This window comes from Enoplosus armatus, chromosome 12 (assembly GCF_043641665.1).
Source record: "Enoplosus armatus isolate fEnoArm2 chromosome 12, fEnoArm2.hap1, whole genome shotgun sequence".
NCBI classification, from domain to species: Eukaryota; Metazoa; Chordata; class Actinopteri; order Centrarchiformes; family Enoplosidae; genus Enoplosus; species Enoplosus armatus.
The window spans coordinates 16,753,376-16,770,846 of record NC_092191.1 but is presented as its reverse complement, the minus strand read 5'-3'; the positions used below and the strand labels follow the sequence as shown (position 1 = coordinate 16,770,846).

Below are 17,471 nucleotides of genomic sequence, written 5' to 3'. Positions count from 1 at the left end.
AATTCTGTTCTCTCCTATTGTTTGTGAAATCCAGCAAGTTAGCATCAGCGGCATCATCATAGCCTCTCATATAGCAATGTTTGTACCCAGGCTGTGAAAAAGCATGAGCACCCTTGTATTTCAGCAGGCTGACACACCTCTCTCTTTGCTTTGGGAGGAGTCAGACAGGCTGTTTACATCCATTTAACTTCATACGGACGCTTAAGATTAGGTATAAAAGGAAAAAGATTACTGAAATACTCGCCGACACTGAGGCGCAGACCTGCAGGATGCACTGCTATGGGCACTTGGTCAACTATCTCAGCTGTGGGATGATCCTGGTTGGACTCCGGCACCTGGTCTGTCACAGGAAGGCACAGACCTCCTATGGGCGACACATGGGACCCTCTCCTCTGGCTAGGATGGTCCCAGCCAGACTAGCCTGGTTCCTCCAGGAGATGCCAGCTCTCCTGATCCCCCTACTTTTAATGCTCACCTCGCACACACCCTCCAGTATGGGGAAGTACCAGCTGCTTGGGACCTTTTGCATGCACTACTTCCAAAGGTAAACGCAGACACAGAAGCCTGGTTGGTTTTTGGCCATTTGGCCAATGTTTGTGCCGGGAAGTGTGAAAGTGTTCTTTTAAGATGTAGAGCAGTGTCTGGAGTTGTGTGTAGGAAGGTACACAGCCCCATTCAGACAAAATACAGTCAGCAGGACAGGTTGTCACATTTGAAAATTAATTTGTTATTTCAGCTTAATATCTGTTACTTACACACTGGTTTCTCAGATTTCTTCTCAGATTTACATTTATATTTGGTTTTATGTTGTGTTATACCTATTTTTATTTTAACTTATGTTTCTTATATTGACTTATTTTGTTATACTTATCTCATATTTACTTAGCCTGTTTGTGTACAGTACGAACATCAAAGGTATACTTACAGTATATGGATACTCTATGAATTAATGTACTGACCATGGATCTAGTTCATTACTTGATCTCTCTCCATATTAATGTATTATGGCACTGATCCTCCAGTGAAATGTGAAACTAACTGAATACATTTTTTTGTTAACTTGTTAATGTACAGTAATAATGATTGCAACCTATAATTTTGTTCTTCTTGACAGAAAACAACAAAAATGTTATAATCATCATCATTTTGCCATCCTATCTACAGCTGCTAGATGTGAAAGCCAGATCCAAATTACAAACACATTTTCAGATGCAGACACTGAAAAAGGAGCTTTGGAAAGGAGATTTCCTGCTGCTTTAATCTGAAGTCTAAAACTCTGTGAGGAATGCATTGGTAACCTCCTGGGAAGAATGGGGCTTAATGGTGCCTTTTTTTGCCTGCACTTAAATGCTAAATCATTTGTAGAAAATCTCTCCGCCTGGTTGTAAAACATGTTCTTTGCATGTACCAGCATGGATAAAATTACCCCCCCCCCCCCTCTCTCTCTTTTCCCACCTGCTGTGTCTACTATTGCTTTATCAACCACAGGACATTTGTCTATTCACTACTGACCAGAGGAAGGCCTTTCCCACTGGGTGTGATGGTGGCAGCAGGTTTCTTCTGCTCTCTGAATGGCTTCCTGCAGGGACACTACCTGCTGCACTGTGCCCAGTTTGATGATGAATGGTCAGCTGACTATCGCTATAAAACTGGTAGGAAAAACCTTCATTTTTAGAATATGAAAGGCCTAATGAATTGTATCCTTTTATGTGCCTCATGCATTGCAAACATTTAAAATGAGTGACTTTTTAAAAGCCAATAACATGCAAGTAACAATTTCTTCTAGGTTTACTGCTGTTTTACATTGGAATGGCCATCAATATACATAGTGACTATATTTTGCGCAACTTGAGGAAACCAGGGGAAGTAGTTTACAAGATTCCTACAGGTAAGAAACAGAGATCGCACTTGAATAACCTCTCATCCACCCTGTGCTTGTAGTGACCCGTGGTCTTCTTAATCTCCTGCAGGAGGTCTCTTTGAATATGTGTCTGGTGCCAACTACTTAGGAGAGATAGTGGAGTGGTTTGGCTATGCTGTCGCCACCTGGTCCCTTCCAGCACTTTCCTTTGCTGTGTTCAGCCTGTGTTTTATTGGACCAAGAGCCTATTACCATCACAGGTGCCTGAGACATTATCGAAAAGCTAAGCAGTCCTGACACAGTACATAAACACTCACCTGTCACACTCCCTACATTATTACCCTATGCCATTTCTGAGTGACAGGTGTTATCTTCTGCTCCTCCGTTACAGGTTTTACCAAGAGGAATTCAAAGACTATCCCAAGTTACGAAAGGCTTTGATTCCATTCATCTTCTGAGAGAAAAGGCATCAGGCTGTCTGACAATAATTGAAACGACAGCAGAAGAAGAGCATGGGAATCTGCACCCCTATTGTTGTATTTTTAACAGAAATGACACTCATTTTACTGCACAAGAATCTGTCTTGGTTTTGCTTGCAGTCATTACTACTATATAGCATTGTACAAAACCATTATAACAGATTCATTGTTCATCTCTTTCTATACAAACTGCTGTGGAGGAAACTTGCAAAAAGAAACTGACTAAATAACTTGTAGCTCATAGGAAGAGATTTTGTGACAAGAAATAAGTTTATTAAAATGCAAATACTAAATGTAAAAACTATATATGACAAAATACTTATAATACTTCTCATTACACTGAATGTAACTTGGTTCAGATTTCAGCTTGTCTGACTGTCTACAACATGTCTGAAAACATTGTGAACATAAGGCAGTATGGAACGTTTGATTGCCTGAGGTCATCTCTGCATTTTTATGGTTGCCAGGTAGTGAGTTTACCGATCAGCAGGTTCAGACTGGAAACATTTTGAATGTAACACAATGTAATGAAAAAAGGGCGGAAAATGAATAGCAGCCAGTTGCTGGTGGTTTTTTGGTGCTATCTTAGCAAAACAAAACAAAATAAATCAGTGGCACTTGCAGCACCTCCTAGTGCTGACCAAAAGCAATTGCAGCAGAAACATGCTGGTTCGTGATGGAGAAGGTTTTGACAAATAGTTCCCAAGAAGCTGAATTCACTACATTTGTATAAATCTCAAACCTCATTTATAAGGTCCTTTTAAATTGACTGGAAGTGGAGGTGGAGATGTAATGGACTGTATGGAGAAAAGGTTGTTTCCTGCTCAGCCCAAACACCAAACGCAGAGGATACACATGTATGTGAGCTGAGAACAAGGCTGCTAAATTACAGTCAGTAGCTTCACAAAAGGGTAACACATTAATAAAAGCAATCGGTACAGTAATCAGTATTTGTTAGTAATATCACTGACAATAACGACTTAACAACAACAACAACAACAACAGCACAAAGGCAGGACACTCCCACTGACTGACACCAGGGTTCAATCAGATTTCCAAGGCAATGCTAACACCTATTGTCTGAACTGAATATTACTTTGATAAATAAAAACAGCATCCATTCCTCATTTTGATCATTACAAATCCAGTTCCACGCTGGATAAAATGCCCATCCTGCTAGTTCGTATCTTGAATTACATATCGCACATCCAGTGCAAGATTAGCAGTTTCTACAGCCACTTGCAAAGCATTGAGTTTAGCCGTGAAGGAGTCAAGCACACGTGGCTGCACAGCAGAGTCTCTAGACAGGGCTGCAGGTGAGAACTGTGGGTATTTAGTGTTTAGATAAGTCCACTTCTGATTTGGGCTACTTTCCACCAGTCCACAGCCACAGAAGCCCAAGCTATCCTCCATGTGTTCCTTCATGGCATCTGCAGGGAGAGTCCAGTGGTGAGCACGAGTCAGATCGATTAAAGAATTCCCATTGTCGTGCTGCAGCGCCGCGGCCGCAGACTCCAGAGAGCGGCAGAACCCCTCTACGCCAAGAAGGTACTCTGTCTGGGAGCACCCTAGCGCCGATATGGTCTCTGTGACTTCATTCATGCTCTGAGATGAACATTGAAAATCACAAGTTTTAATGACATAGCTGTGAAGATATGTGAAATCAATAAAACTGGACTTGTTCAATATTGGATCTCACCTTGTGTCTGACGTGAGCAGCTAAGTGGGTCTCAGTACAGCCACCTCCAAGTAAGGCAGCAGGTTCCCTCAGGGAGAGCCTCAACACGTGTTCTGTCTTCTGGCAAACCACCTTTAACAGAAATGAACATATTGGTTTTTCTGTCACACTTGCCTCCTGTTGATGGACATTCAAAGCTGATGTCTGTGTGTAAAAGCAATGTTTTTGAGTTTAAAATAGGTTTATAAAAATATGTGATGCCAGATAATGATTGCTTTTATCAAAAGTGCTGTAGAGCAAACTGAATCTCTCCACCTGGCTGTTTCACATCCATCCATCTCTCTCACTCTCTCTGTCTCTACAGTATCTATCTTAAATCCCAGAAGCCAACAGTACAGTCCCAACACGCCTCACTTTATCTTACCTTCAGCTCACTTAACATTGTTTCGTTTCTGTGGCAGAGGACCATTGTGCAGATCGCTGACTCCGCAGGAGGGTGCAAATGCAGCATCGTCTTGGATCCGAATTGCCTAATGCTGAGATCCCTCACCTTCCCATAGGCCTTGGCTGGGATTGTTGTATGTAATGTGGCAACAGGTTGAGCACCTATTTGTTAAAGTGGACAGAAATGAAAGAGGACCCCTCACACACAGTGCAAAGTAACAGTACAACAAATACCTGTCTGGACACTACACTATACATATGTACATTCACAATTATACATCTAGAACGCAGATATTGCAAAGCTCTATGAAAGCATTTAGTCTTAATAGTTTTACACACATTTCAGTATTCTGATCCCTAATATTCCCCATATTTTTTAAGTAGCTTCAAAGCTGGATAAAATATTTTCATATACAGTATATTCTGCATCTGCTAGTTCCAGTGGTTGTGTATCACACATATCTGTATAATTTATGGCAGATGTAATAAAGTCTCTGTGATTCAGTATAATGTCTTTGGTATCTTTTGGGTCTTGACATAAATTCAAAAGCTCTGTGTTTTCTAAGGGCTTGTATTAATTTGAAACGATGGATCCACCCAGGATTTTTTAGACATTTGAAGGCCTACCTGTCAGCTGAGTAAGTGGCTCCATGAGAGTGATTCCCAGTCTCTCTATCACTATGATACCATGACTCTTCAGGTATTGCTGTAGGACTGGGTGGATGACCTTCTGGCATACAAAGAGCTTCACCTCATCTTCAGCCACCTGTTTGCCGAGCTCCAGGAGTTGATCCAGGATCTGTGAGTCTGTGTCCACACCTGGGCGCACCTCAATCATTCCATCTCCTAGTTCAGACAGGTCTCCAGCAAGAGATGCACTGAACAACACCATGCGCAGTGGGTTTGAATGCAGGTTCTCTAACTTGTTAAAGCAAAAGACATCAGGCATGTCCACCAGTAAACCTGGAAACACTGCAGACTTTAGCACAGGATGGCCTGCAACAGAGACGGTCACTATTCTGCCAAGTCTGACTATACCTGGGCTGTCACAGGGAACAGTCAGCAAAAAAGCTTGTACAGACAACTTGCTGATGTGAAATGTCTCTGGCTCTGTTAGCACACATGCTGGTTTGCTGGAGATCACACTGCGAGCTAATGTGATCAAGTTCTGGCTGCTGCAGAAGTCGAGCTTCACTTTACATGCACAGTCTTCTCCTTGTAGGTAAGTGGTGCACAGACCCAGCAGGCGCGTGTTCACTCTTATAGCCACATTTCCTCTGAGACCAGACTGCTTTGCTTGCTCAATAAGAGACGAACAGATAATGGCAGCAAACAAACCACAGTCACTGAAACGAGAAACGTGGTTGAGAATGGAGGTTTTGATCAGATTGATAAAAGGCTGTGAGGAGGAAATGGCTGGAAGGAGGACTGAGGAGGTTGAGGTGGTTACAACGAGCCCTCCAATGTTGTTATGAACGTGTTTGAGTCTACCTGTCGGACCAAAACAAGATCTCAGAAGCTGCCTCAGCAAACTAAGCTTATTGCAAATATCAGTGTTGTCCAGTGGTAGATCCGTACAAAGAGATGGAGATTTCTTGACGAGTCGAGACATCACTTAGGCACTGGCGCAGCAGGTTCACCTTAGGACCACTGTCGACAGCCTGACGTTACAGAAGTCGCTAGACATAACGTTAGACAGTGGCGACAGTAAGACGAGTTATAAGAGACATTTGATAATCAGATAACACTACCTTGCTTCTTCCATGTTAAGCGCCTTTGCTTGCCATCAGACTGATAGTGAGACTTATAGCATTCCCTGACAAAAACTAAACACATTTTGAATACACCCGTTATCATACTACACTAAATAAAATCAAGCGATTTTGATTTGATAGTATAAGAGCTTTTGTGTGAAAAAAATTTTTTTTAGATGCAATTCGACAATCTATAATCTCGACATTAATACAGGCTTTTCAACGCACAACTCGTTTCCATGGTAGCGGTCACAGCGGTGGGTCCTAGTGGGGTCCTATTCGACAAACAGTCGCATTTTCTGGCCAGTCTTTAGAAATTGTTGTTGTCATGACAGATAATAAACCTAAATCTCCAGAACTCCACTACTCCGTGTTATAACAGAGACGGACAGTCGCTTTGCTACCTCACTCAGTATTTCCGAGGTATTCATTTTTCCAAAAGTCCTTCCAAAAAGCTCTGACTGACGCTGGCTTTGCAGTTGTTGGACTACAAATCGAATGTGACGTCATATCCCGCAGCCTCATCGGTTGACAAACATTCAAAACTGTTGGCGGTATGAAATCTCTTTCTCTAATTTGAATCTACTTACACAACGTTGTATCCACCAAATTTGTTTATTACACTTTTTTTTCGTGCCACAACGTATCATTTGCTGATAATGGCTTAACGTTAGAGCAATCATGTTGTTTCTTAGCAGTCATTTTTCGTCTTGTGAACCCAGCTGTTCAGCTGTATGGTAAACCCGTACGTTCCAACAACTAGTTAAAGGCAGCTCAACTCAGTTACAGCTAAAATGCTTTAGCTTTAATCTGGCTACGTTTGAAGAGAACGCGTTCATGTAGTCTAAGTTGGTCTGCACAACCTGATCATATTAGAGTGAATGAATGTTCGGACTAACATTGCAGTCTATTGCGTTTAGGAGAAACCTAATAAATATCTGTAAGACATTGAATATTGTGTAACTTATAACAAACCTACCAAGTTATCTCCGCAAGAGATGAATATCACACTAAGGGTGGTTTACTGCGGAGTACCAAAGATACTCCATTACAGCCTATGATAAGACAGCAAACTTATTATCTGTTTATGGTCCATGTTATCGATCGGTCGATGTATGATCATTGGAGAGTGTTGTTTTTAGGCCACCATGTGAAATCCACGACTATACTCTTGTTTCAGGTGACTAGCTGACTGCTGTGTTCACTGTAATGGCTCCTCTCAAATTTGTCATTAAGGTAAGGTATGAAATATACAGTAAAGCGATCCTTGTAGTGCAGTGTCATATTAAAACAATACACTGTATGTTATAGCGTTACATTAAATTAGTATTATGTTATATTAATATGTCAAATATTTATGTGCAACAGCCATTCAAACTTTAGGCTTTACATTCGTTTTGTGAGCCTACCATTTTTAATACAGCTGAGAATGGACATACATGGAGGAATTTGCATGTAAAAGCTCAACACATATTCAAGAAAAATAAATAACACTACGTGCTATGTTTAAGCCAACATTTATATTGAATGTATTTGTCTGTTTGAAGGATTTTTGGACAAGTTCTGTATGACTTTCAGTTTAGTTTTTTGAATTATATTTACTCAGAACCTTCCTCAGTACACCTTAATCTGTACCCATGTTACATTGTAAAAACTTCTAACTTATTTAGTGCAATGTTGTGTGTCCAGTATGGCAGGAACACATTTAACAAAGAAAGATGGTGTAATCACAGACAAATGTTGACCAAAAGTAAGAGGTTATCATCTAAACACATGGTAATCATATTCTTTAGTCTCTTGTGAACATGTACATATGTCAGATGTTGGAAAATCTATTGTTTCAAAGCAAAATAGCTTTTGGGTGCTTTTTCACTGACCACAAAGCCTCAGAATGACTTTAAACAGAATGTTTCCCCACATAAAATGCACACAAGATACGAAAGAATGAGATAAATCTGCATTTGATTAAAGATTTTCAGCCTCTATTGTCAGAGTTCATGATAAACAAGTATGTTTGTGTTGCTGCCAAACAGTAGAAGTGCTACTTCCAGCAAGTGGCTTGAGTTATTGTAGTCTATGTTAAACTGTTGCAGTGTCTTCTATGTTGGCCGTGTTCATTGTTTTGTCCTTCTCAGTAACAGATTCTTTGGCCACTAGAGGGAAGCACAGGTACATGTTTCAACGGTCTTGGCTCCACATTCTGATGTTGTTATTCATCCTTTAGAACTCGTTATTCAGACTTTCTGGTCACCTTTTGCAAATCTCAACTGACTGCCTCCCTGAGAGCCTTTTGTTAATGGACACAGCCATAGAGAGCAGAGGAAACTCATTCTATTAGAAAGCCAAGCTGTTCATCCTCAGTCTGGTGCTCTGTCAGGAATAATGCACATCAGATGTTTTTGTTAAGTGCAGGAAAAGCCGCTGGTCTCTCTTTTGTTGATGTTTCATTTATTGAGAGTTTTGGACGAGGGCTGCAGACATTCGCGCTGATCTCTCACATCCTCCGTAATGCCATGTGTGCCTAGTTGACCAGATATTGCATTCACTCCCTTTATTTGTTTCATATGCATGCCTGCATACAGGCTACCCCTCCACCCCCCTCAGTTGCTTGTGGGAGAGTAAAACCCTGGAGGTTCACGGAAGGTTCCTTCCCACTGGGCACATAATGATACTGTTGTGTTACTACTGCATGAGAAAATGCACACAGCCTCTACCATGCTTAACCAACTAACCACAAACAAGTATGTTAGAAGGGATCAGTCCAAACAATAGCGTTCAAGGCGCTACCCTGGGCTTGTCTTTCGCAAAACAAACGGCACTACCACCATGTTTTTAAATGAATTAATTAACTTCTCAGAATATTAAAGAACAAAAATCTGCACAGAGACATTGTTTTCACAAAGGCATGTGTTTGCCAGCATGCACAGAGAGGGGATTATTGAAGCAATTATGAGTTACGTTCTTGGATTCACCATGCCATGTTTAGTAGGCTGTTCAGCTTTGTGTTTTATGATCCTTTCTTCTAAGATGTTTTCAAAGCAGCTCCCTTTCTGGTCTGTGGAACTGCAGGAGGTGCTGGTATGCTCCTTCTTAAATAGGCTTAGGCTATATAGTGACCTGCCACTTCTCAGACCTCCTGAAAAGGGCCTGCAGGCTAAAACACTGATCCACTGAAGCGCTCGCTGTCTGCCAGTACATTACCGCTGCAGAGCCCTGCAATCTGCCTTCTATTAGCAATATGCACTGCTGACTCTCTAACCATCTAATGTAGTAGGCTGAGACAGAGACCAAAGTGTTTTTTAAGAATACAAAGATTGAGGTATCACAGAGTAGTTTAATGTCAGAGGTTTATGTGCTGTTTAGTGTTGTTGTCACGTCGTAGATGAGCTCATATCCGACCACACATCATGCCTCTGTACAAAATCATTGTAGTCTGATTAGAAACATTTTGACACTATCTAACTTGGGGAATCTTTCACAAGAGAAGCTGACAAGGGCAAAAAAAAAACCTTTCATCTCAGCATTGCCCTACATTGTTGCACAGAATTCACCTTTCCTACTGAGGCCAAACACTTCTCAGCCTGCTACTTCTCTCTATCTACCAATTTCTCAAGGATGGGTCTGCCCGAGTTTTGTTTGCCGAGTGTTACCTGGAGATATTCCTGTCTGTTCTTGCTGCTGGAATTCCACTCTTGGGTTGTGTCTCTTTTTATCATCAAATAAAGAGGAGTCAGGTGTGCTAACATTCACCTGAATGACGGGAGCTTTGCATACAAAACACAGCGCGGACTAACTGTACATAACATTCGCCTCAATAATAATCAAGTCTCAAGCTTCACTGCTCTGTGTCTGGCAGTTTGAAAAATTGGAAAAGAGACTTTTTTTTTTTTTTTAAAGGGGAAACCCAGGTGACTCACAGCACAGAGAGAGCTGGGAATGAGGCAAATAAAGAGCAAGGTTGTCACACCCACAGATCTAAAGAGCTCCCCTGGGTTATTTGCAGACTTGCAGAAAGAGGGGGAGAGAGTCAGAAAAAGAGAGAGACAAAGGGAGAGTGGGAGAGATGCAAGTTTTATTGAGTGAGACCGCATCTGCTGCCCCTTCTCTCCCAATGTAAACATCTGCGGCTGGTTAGTGTTAGCCTCTGAGCTAAGTGCAGTCCGAGAAGGTCTGGTTCTTATACGGCGCGATAGCAATGGCAAAGGGCAGCGAGGTGGGGAGGCGGGTGAAGCCGCTCGTAGCGTTTGGGCCCTGTGCCCAACTTGGAGAAACACAGGCGGGAGGATGGAGAGCCGGGTCTGGGAGAGAGATAAGGGAAGGTAGAGAGTGTTTTGGGAACTGAGAGTGATATAGACCAGAGCCCCGAAGGCCAGAAAGGGAAAGGAGCCGTTAGTGTGTTTGAGTCAGGAGGATTTGTTTATTTACAGACAGAAAATATGAAGGAATTTTCTCATGTTGTGCTGTGGACTGTGGGCAGCTTCGGGCTCAAATGTTTCTAATGCTTTTGTCTTTGTTAACCCTTTTTTCTCCTGCAGGTCATGGTTATCAGATTGGCAGTGGGGAGAATTAGGATAGAGAAGTTGAGCTTAGCCTGCAGGAAGACTCAGTCCTATTCATTCACTGTGCGACAGCACACAAAAGATGGCACAATAAAGGATTTGGTATTAAGTAGCGCTCCTTGCCGCCTCTCATTCAGCTTTCAGCCTCTGTTCATAACTCTAAAAAGCCTGTGCAAGACGGAGAACAAAGCAGTGCTGGCCCACTTTAGTATGTATGAAAAGAGTAACTTCCTCTAGAACTTGGCCCTTTATCAAACCTTTCTTACCAACAACAGCGACAGTTGCTCAGAGTTTTGCCTTAAATGCAAAGTACACAAAGTGGGATCGCTCATGAATTTGATGAATGAATATGTCAGGTTAATTAAATCGTTTTCCGGTGCTGCTTATGACGCTGTAGAGATAGTGTTGTAGAGAAAGGTATATGTGGTAGTGTTGCTCAGAGGACTGTTTTGATGTTGTTTATCTTGCTGTTTTGATGTTGTTTATCTTTCCCTTTCAGTGAGCATACTGAATTATATGGGGTTTAAGGTTCTTGTGGTCTGTATTACTGCTTTTACAAAGTATTGTGCTGCTTGCAGAGATCGCACTAAAGAGGGGACATAGCTGAGCTTCAAGGGGGGATACGTGGAGGTCATAGTTCATGACAGAGTTCAGCTTAAAGATCCACAGGTCACTCTTTGTGCGAGGAGTTGACAAATTTAGACCACATGATGTGATTGTAGTCAGAGCCTTTGTGTAAAATTAGATTCTGCTGCTTCTTTGTCTTATCTGCCACACTCAACACAAACATCCTTTGTTAAAGCTCTAGTAGCTGCACCTAAACGGCACAGCTTTGATTCAAAAGATTGACACAGGAAATTTGCGCCTCCACCAAACTGCCAGTTTTGCAGAGCAAATGAATAGTTTTTTTTATTAGTGTGATTGCATTAGTTTGCATTCCTGACAAAATTCTCAGTTTCTGAGAAGCCCAGGGCATCACATGCTGTTTTTGTGTTGAGACCAATGTTTATCATTAATGTCCAGTTGACTCTTGTCTGCTGCTCTAATGTGATAAAAGGAAGTTAGTCTAAGGCTTGCTAGATGTCTGGCTTTCTGCCCAAAACACAGACTCAATCAGAAGCTCAGAAACCACTTTAGGGGATTCACCCTGCTGTGTCCCTCCATAAGGACCGCACTCCCTGTACTGCTCTCTGTGTTCCAGGATATTGATCAAATTAAGCTTGTGTCGCTCTTTAGAGCTTGCATTAGCTTGTGTAATTTTGAGCCATGTACCCTAGAAGATTGATCTTGTGGTCCCTGTCCTCTCATTATAAAGCAGTCCAATGCCACACCACCATTAACTATGACCTCAAAAATGACCATGGAGGTGAATTAACATTTCTCTGTCAACAAACTTGAACATTATAGGTTTCACAGGATTTATTGCAGGGCCATTATACCCGATCAACTGGTAACATAGTGGTAGAGTTCCTATACTCCTTTGTAAAGCCATTCTTAGGTCTCAAAAGTCAGAGACTAAAGTCAGGATAGCAAAACCCATCCAGCATGTGTCAAGTCCAACCCCAAGACACCACTGTGGGGCTCATCCGCTGGTCTGTCCCTGTGTTTTGATTGACAAGGTCTGACCCTCTGTTGCTAGGCTTTCCCACACACACTGGTAATTGTTGGAGGCAGTCAGCTGAGGCCACCAGTCATCCGTGGACCGCTTGTGAGACAAAGGGCAGAGGATAGAGAGAATACTGATCTGTAGGGTTGAGCTGATACTGACAGGCAACGTGCACACATTTTATACATGAGGAACTTGCACATAAGGGGGGGCTCTGTTCTGGTCCATGGGATTCTTGTCTTTGTGAAAGCATGTTTTTGTACAATAACCTTTGTTTACGTTTTTGCAGAGTTTGTGCAAGGAATCTTCTGTTTGTGGTTATCTTTTGTACTCTGTCTTGTTCTCAGTTATTTCAAGATATGGAGTGATGAGTCAGAGGATCACAGAGACATGCTCAAGTACAACTTGGCACACATATCGACATATTCTGCAGAAGAACAATTATTATTCGCAGAAAGACAATGAGAAAAGAAAATGAAAAAAGAAAAATATTTGATAGCTTGTTTAGCTCACAGCCAGTATTCAGCCTTTGAATGTCACTTGACTAAAAGTTCGCAGCCCAACTTTTATTTTATTCGTTGACGAAGGAGCTAACCTGACTCCTTTTTAAGCTAGAGGAGGAGACAACGGGAGTGTGTTTGGAAAGTGTAGGGCTTGTGTCTGGAATTAGGACCTAAGTAGCAGGGAGCCTTCCCCTACACACCGTGTTAATTCATTCTCTCGTGTCATCCTAAGAGCGAGGCCGTAGGAACATCTCTCAAGTCTGGGTTGTAGAGTTTAGTCATTCTGTCTGCTATCCTTCAGCCCAGGGGACGAGCCTGGCTCAAAACAAGTAGTCTGCATATGTATTCCCTTTTACTAAATGAATAACCTCCTCTGTTTGTCCACACTCTTTTCCAAGTTCTACGCCGTGAGCCTGAAATCTGTGTCAGGTTTTGTCTTTATATAACTCTGTATTTTTGCTACCCCATTCAGTTCGGTGCTTCTTTTTTTTTCTTGCATTATCACCCTGGGTTTTAGGGCAGTACTTGTTGCTCCTCTGTCATGTTGTGGGTGGTCTCAGTCCATCCATTACTACCTTGTCCATGGAGAGGCGAAGTTCACACGAGACCCACATCCATTTGCTCTCTGCAGCGGGCAGCTTTTGCACTCATGTGTAAACCATAATCAGGCTAGCCTGAGAAAGATGTAACAGCAACTTAACCAGCCGCGGCATTTCTGGCCTCTCTGTCCCTTGTAGCTTATTGTCATTGACACAATGACGTAGTGCTTCAGGAATCCACTCCGCAGCCCTCTACTCAGCTTTCTACAGCACTCAAAAGTTGTAGTGCAGAAGTGCAGAAACATGTAGTACTTTAAGGTAGATTTATGGAGTTTTATCGCCACTCTCAGACAAAGTAGTATAATCCTCATTTATGTGGTCCATCTTCAAACTTGTTTTGTGCAGCCTATTGTGACCTGAGACAGTGACTGCATTACAAAATGTATAGAGCAAGAAAATATTCTTTACGCTGAGTGAGGGGAAATATGAGGAGACAGACAAGGGCCATACTTTTTTGTAAAGAGATTGGTAAAGAGATGGCTAGACAGAGAGACAGGAGGGAGGGGGCCGCTGTGAGAGGCCTGGGGTGATGTTTGAGGACACAGGGGGTCGTTGTGGTTTGTCTCGCTGTCAATCACCCACACTCTGATTTCCTTTGTTGTCCGTAAGCTCAATGCCCTTCAGCAACCTGTGGCTGTCCTTCCTCTTTGTGTTACAGTGTGGGAACTTTGCTGTGCTGGTGGATCTCCACGTTCTGCCCCTGGGCGGCCAAGAGGACGCCAGCTGGTTTACTACAGACCACATTGAGGTACAGATGCAGGGAGAAGGGCGTGGGTGTGAATAAGTGTGTGGGTGAATATATGGCTTCTGTTCGGCTGGGGGCCTTTTCAAAAGACGGCAGCAGCGTGGAATCTGAAATGACTTTGAGCCTTCTGTCTATTCTTCATAGGGGTTTTCACTTGTGGAGTTGCCTTACTGGCCATTCACTCAAGACTTCTACTGTCCTCATCAAACCATGTGTTCTCTCAGCAGTTCAACAACATGTCACTTCACTGAAATACCTGCACACTGTTTACAGGAGGTCACAGCCCTGGTTCGAGATGCTGTGGACCAGAGGGTCAAGCAGTACTCAGAGTCCCTCCACAATAGAAGACAGCCTAAACAGAAGAAGGAGCTGACACCTGCTTCAGCCTTTTTTGTGAAAGGTACCACACCATCTTGTGACCCTCATTACACTTCAATAGAGCCAAATAGTCTATATATATAATATATAACATTGCTTCTTCATGTGTTTACCTGGAGTATTAGTTTAAATTGTTATTTGGTAATTAATACACATTATATTTATTCTGTTTTGATTTCACTGTTGCTCATTCCTCTGGAATGTAGTCATCTTTGTCTTCCCTTGTCCTAGGTGTGTCTTTCGTCAGCTCTTAGTGAAGTAAAATGGTTTACTTTGGCTATGAACTTAAAACCATTATTTATGCACTTGGATCTCAGTGCAGAGATATGGCCGTGTGCATGGAGGTGAGCTCAGAGGAGGATGGGAATGCAGTTACAAAACAGTTTAAAAAGAATTTCATGCCTACCTTTTTGAGGAGAGTGTGGGAGGAAAGACAACAGAACTAGTTGGGACACGGTGGCTCTCTACGCCCAGGGTGTGACCTGGAGGCAAGAGCTGATAGCAGTTCTTATATTGTGTTGCAGTGTTTAACTTGGCACGAAATGTAAGTCCATTAAAATGGCTAATGTTTGTTACCCTTCTGTTTAATGTGATGTTGGCACACCTGTACTCTCTGTACTTGTAGTTAACTGGATGACACCAAAAACAGTTGCCTCGATACATATTCACAGAGGGAAAAATCAATAAGTCATGCTCCAATGTGAATAAGCCAGTTCAAATCATCCCTATTTATCCAATGCAAGTACATTCCTCCAGCCACCCACACACATGCCTTTGAAGCACTGTAAGCCTAGCTTCAGAGGAACCCCCAGCTGCGTGTTGTAAGGCAGACAGGTTTGTCACAGGTAGCAGTTAAGGGCAGTTAAACTGGGCTCACTCAGCAGGGCAGGCCTGACTGTGAGAGTGGGATTACAGGGCAGTCGGCCCCATAAAGTTTCTCCTATGGCTGCAGCTCTGCCTCTCACGCTACTCCCCTCCACTTAGTCTTCTCGTCCTCTAAAACTGTGTGTCCATGCGCTCATTTGTCTCCATACACAGGTGCATGCGTACACGTTATTCCTCTTCTGTCATTTTCTCGATAAACATATAGTCGTCATAAGCAGGCACACGGGTTGCATGCATGTGTGTGTGCATGCACACCAGCGCTCATACACGTCGGAACCAGTGAGAATCAGAAGGAGCGACAGTGTGTTGGAGAGATATATCCTCCCCCTGGGCTAGGTGTGAACAGGCTGACAGTGTAAGGTTACTGAAAAGCCTATCTCATATTTCCCAGGACAGACTGAGGAGAGACAGACATCTCTAATGATGGAGATCACAGACTGAGGCTCCACACACACATACACACAAACTTGCACGCACACATTCACTCCACTGTGTGAACAAGGGGACTATCAGTATTTCAGCAGTGAAATATGCATGTAAAAATGATTAAGCTCCTCGCAGCGTTGCCAAAAAGAATGTAACCAGTGGAACATGACTCCACACCACATCGCAGAATTTTCCCCTCTCAGAACATGAAAAGGTATAGCGCCTAAAACAGGCCTACACAGTTCATGTGCTCTAGTCCTATTAAAGGTCTTAAGTGAGTGTAATGACATTCTTGGTCTTTTCATTGTCCCATGTGAGGGAGGCGGCAGAGCAGTAAAGGTGGAGACTGTGACTGTGAGAAGTAAGCAGGCAGGCCGGAGCCATAAAAAGGGGAGGACAGACTATAGGCTTAGGGAGGGAAGTCCAGCAAACCTCAGGGTGGGTATTAAGTATAGGGGTCGTCTATTCTGCAAGCAGGTCAAACACTAACCTGCTAATCCTCACAGGACTTTCAGACTGTCCATAGCAGTGAGTGGAAGCTGGTTTTCTGCTTGTATCTGTTTCAGCAGAAGACCTATTTGCATCTGTGTGCAGCATTGTGCTATTTGAGAGCAGAATTAAGCTGGATATCCTGGAGTGAGACGTGTGTATGTGCTGGAACACGTGTACATGCATGTTGTTGCATATAGAGAAAGGTGTCAGGCGGGGTAGCACTGATGTCTGGGCCAAGAATAGGCTGTTGGAGTGTGGTGCTATGTGTGGGATGGTATGGGAGGGGGATTGTGGGTCTTGTATGAGGTGGTGTTTGAGCTGGTGCCAGTGTGAAATCACAGGGGCTTCCGCCAACAGACAGCAGTAAGAACAGCGTAACAGCCTCAGCTGTTGGCACTTCAAATGAGCCATCAACAGCTTTTAACATTCCAAGGTCCTCTAGTGCAAGTGTTTGCATTTGAGTTATCTCTATGGGTTATTGTATTTATGTATGTATGCTGTGCTGGGTGCATATGTGTGTGTATAGCACCCAGTGAACATGTCAGAGAGGGGCTTATCCCATGTCTTCTGCCAACATAAATCCAAAGCCATCTCTTCAAATCTCAGCTGCAGAGGCCAATTTCCAACTGTCAACCCCCAGCCCCCCTCGTTTTCTTTTTACCCAGGCTACTTGAGACTTCATGATTAGCTCATAGTGATGTGATTTATTTATGTTTTTAGAGAGATGAACAGAGGGAACTTTTCCCACCAAACATCTTGGCTCCGGACAAGCAGAATGGACATGCTAGACTTTAGGAACCCAGGGAAGGGGAGCTTGGGAGAGGCCTCTTGCATTCTCCCTGGTAGACCGTGTTGAACACACCCACATTTCTCAGAGTAATTACAGATTGAAAATGAGTGGATAATAGGTTCTCTGTGCTTTGAGGAATACATTTTTGTCATTTGATATGATATTTGAGTAAGGACAGCATAAGTGTCACAGTTGTCTTCATGAAGATGCCACTGCTTTGCAGAAAACAAGCCTACAAAGAAAACCTATTAGTTTCAGACATGGCCCTCTTG

General features: G+C 42.8%; 2 protein-coding genes across 3 annotated transcripts in view; both read left to right on the top strand.

Annotated features, from left to right (window-relative positions):
* The first annotated feature begins 269 nt into the window (after positions 1-269).
* srd5a2b (steroid-5-alpha-reductase, alpha polypeptide 2b) lies at positions 270-2,319 on the top strand. Of its 2 annotated transcripts, none has more exons than XM_070916289.1 (5): positions 270-544; positions 1,489-1,652; positions 1,787-1,888; positions 1,971-2,121; positions 2,253-2,319. In XM_070916289.1, the coding sequence occupies exons 1-5, from the start codon at positions 270-272 to the stop codon at positions 2,317-2,319; spliced, it is 759 nt and encodes a 252-aa protein (XP_070772390.1). The 2 variants fall into 2 exon arrangements, with proteins under 2 accessions (XP_070772390.1, XP_070772389.1); XM_070916288.1 differs by having other exon boundaries at positions 1,971-2,148; positions 2,220-2,319.
* A 3,134-nt stretch (positions 2,320-5,453) lies between these two features.
* The window catches only part of slx4ip (SLX4 interacting protein), a 30,235-nt gene continuing 18,217 nt past the window's right edge, over positions 5,454-17,471 (top strand). The window contains exons 1-4 of the mRNA XM_070916449.1: positions 5,454-5,533; positions 7,407-7,452; positions 14,142-14,231; positions 14,502-14,628. Of these exons, the coding sequence (XP_070772550.1) occupies positions 5,454-5,533; positions 7,407-7,452; positions 14,142-14,231; positions 14,502-14,628 (343 nt within the window). The remainder of the gene's footprint in view (positions 5,534-7,406; positions 7,453-14,141; positions 14,232-14,501; positions 14,629-17,471) is intronic.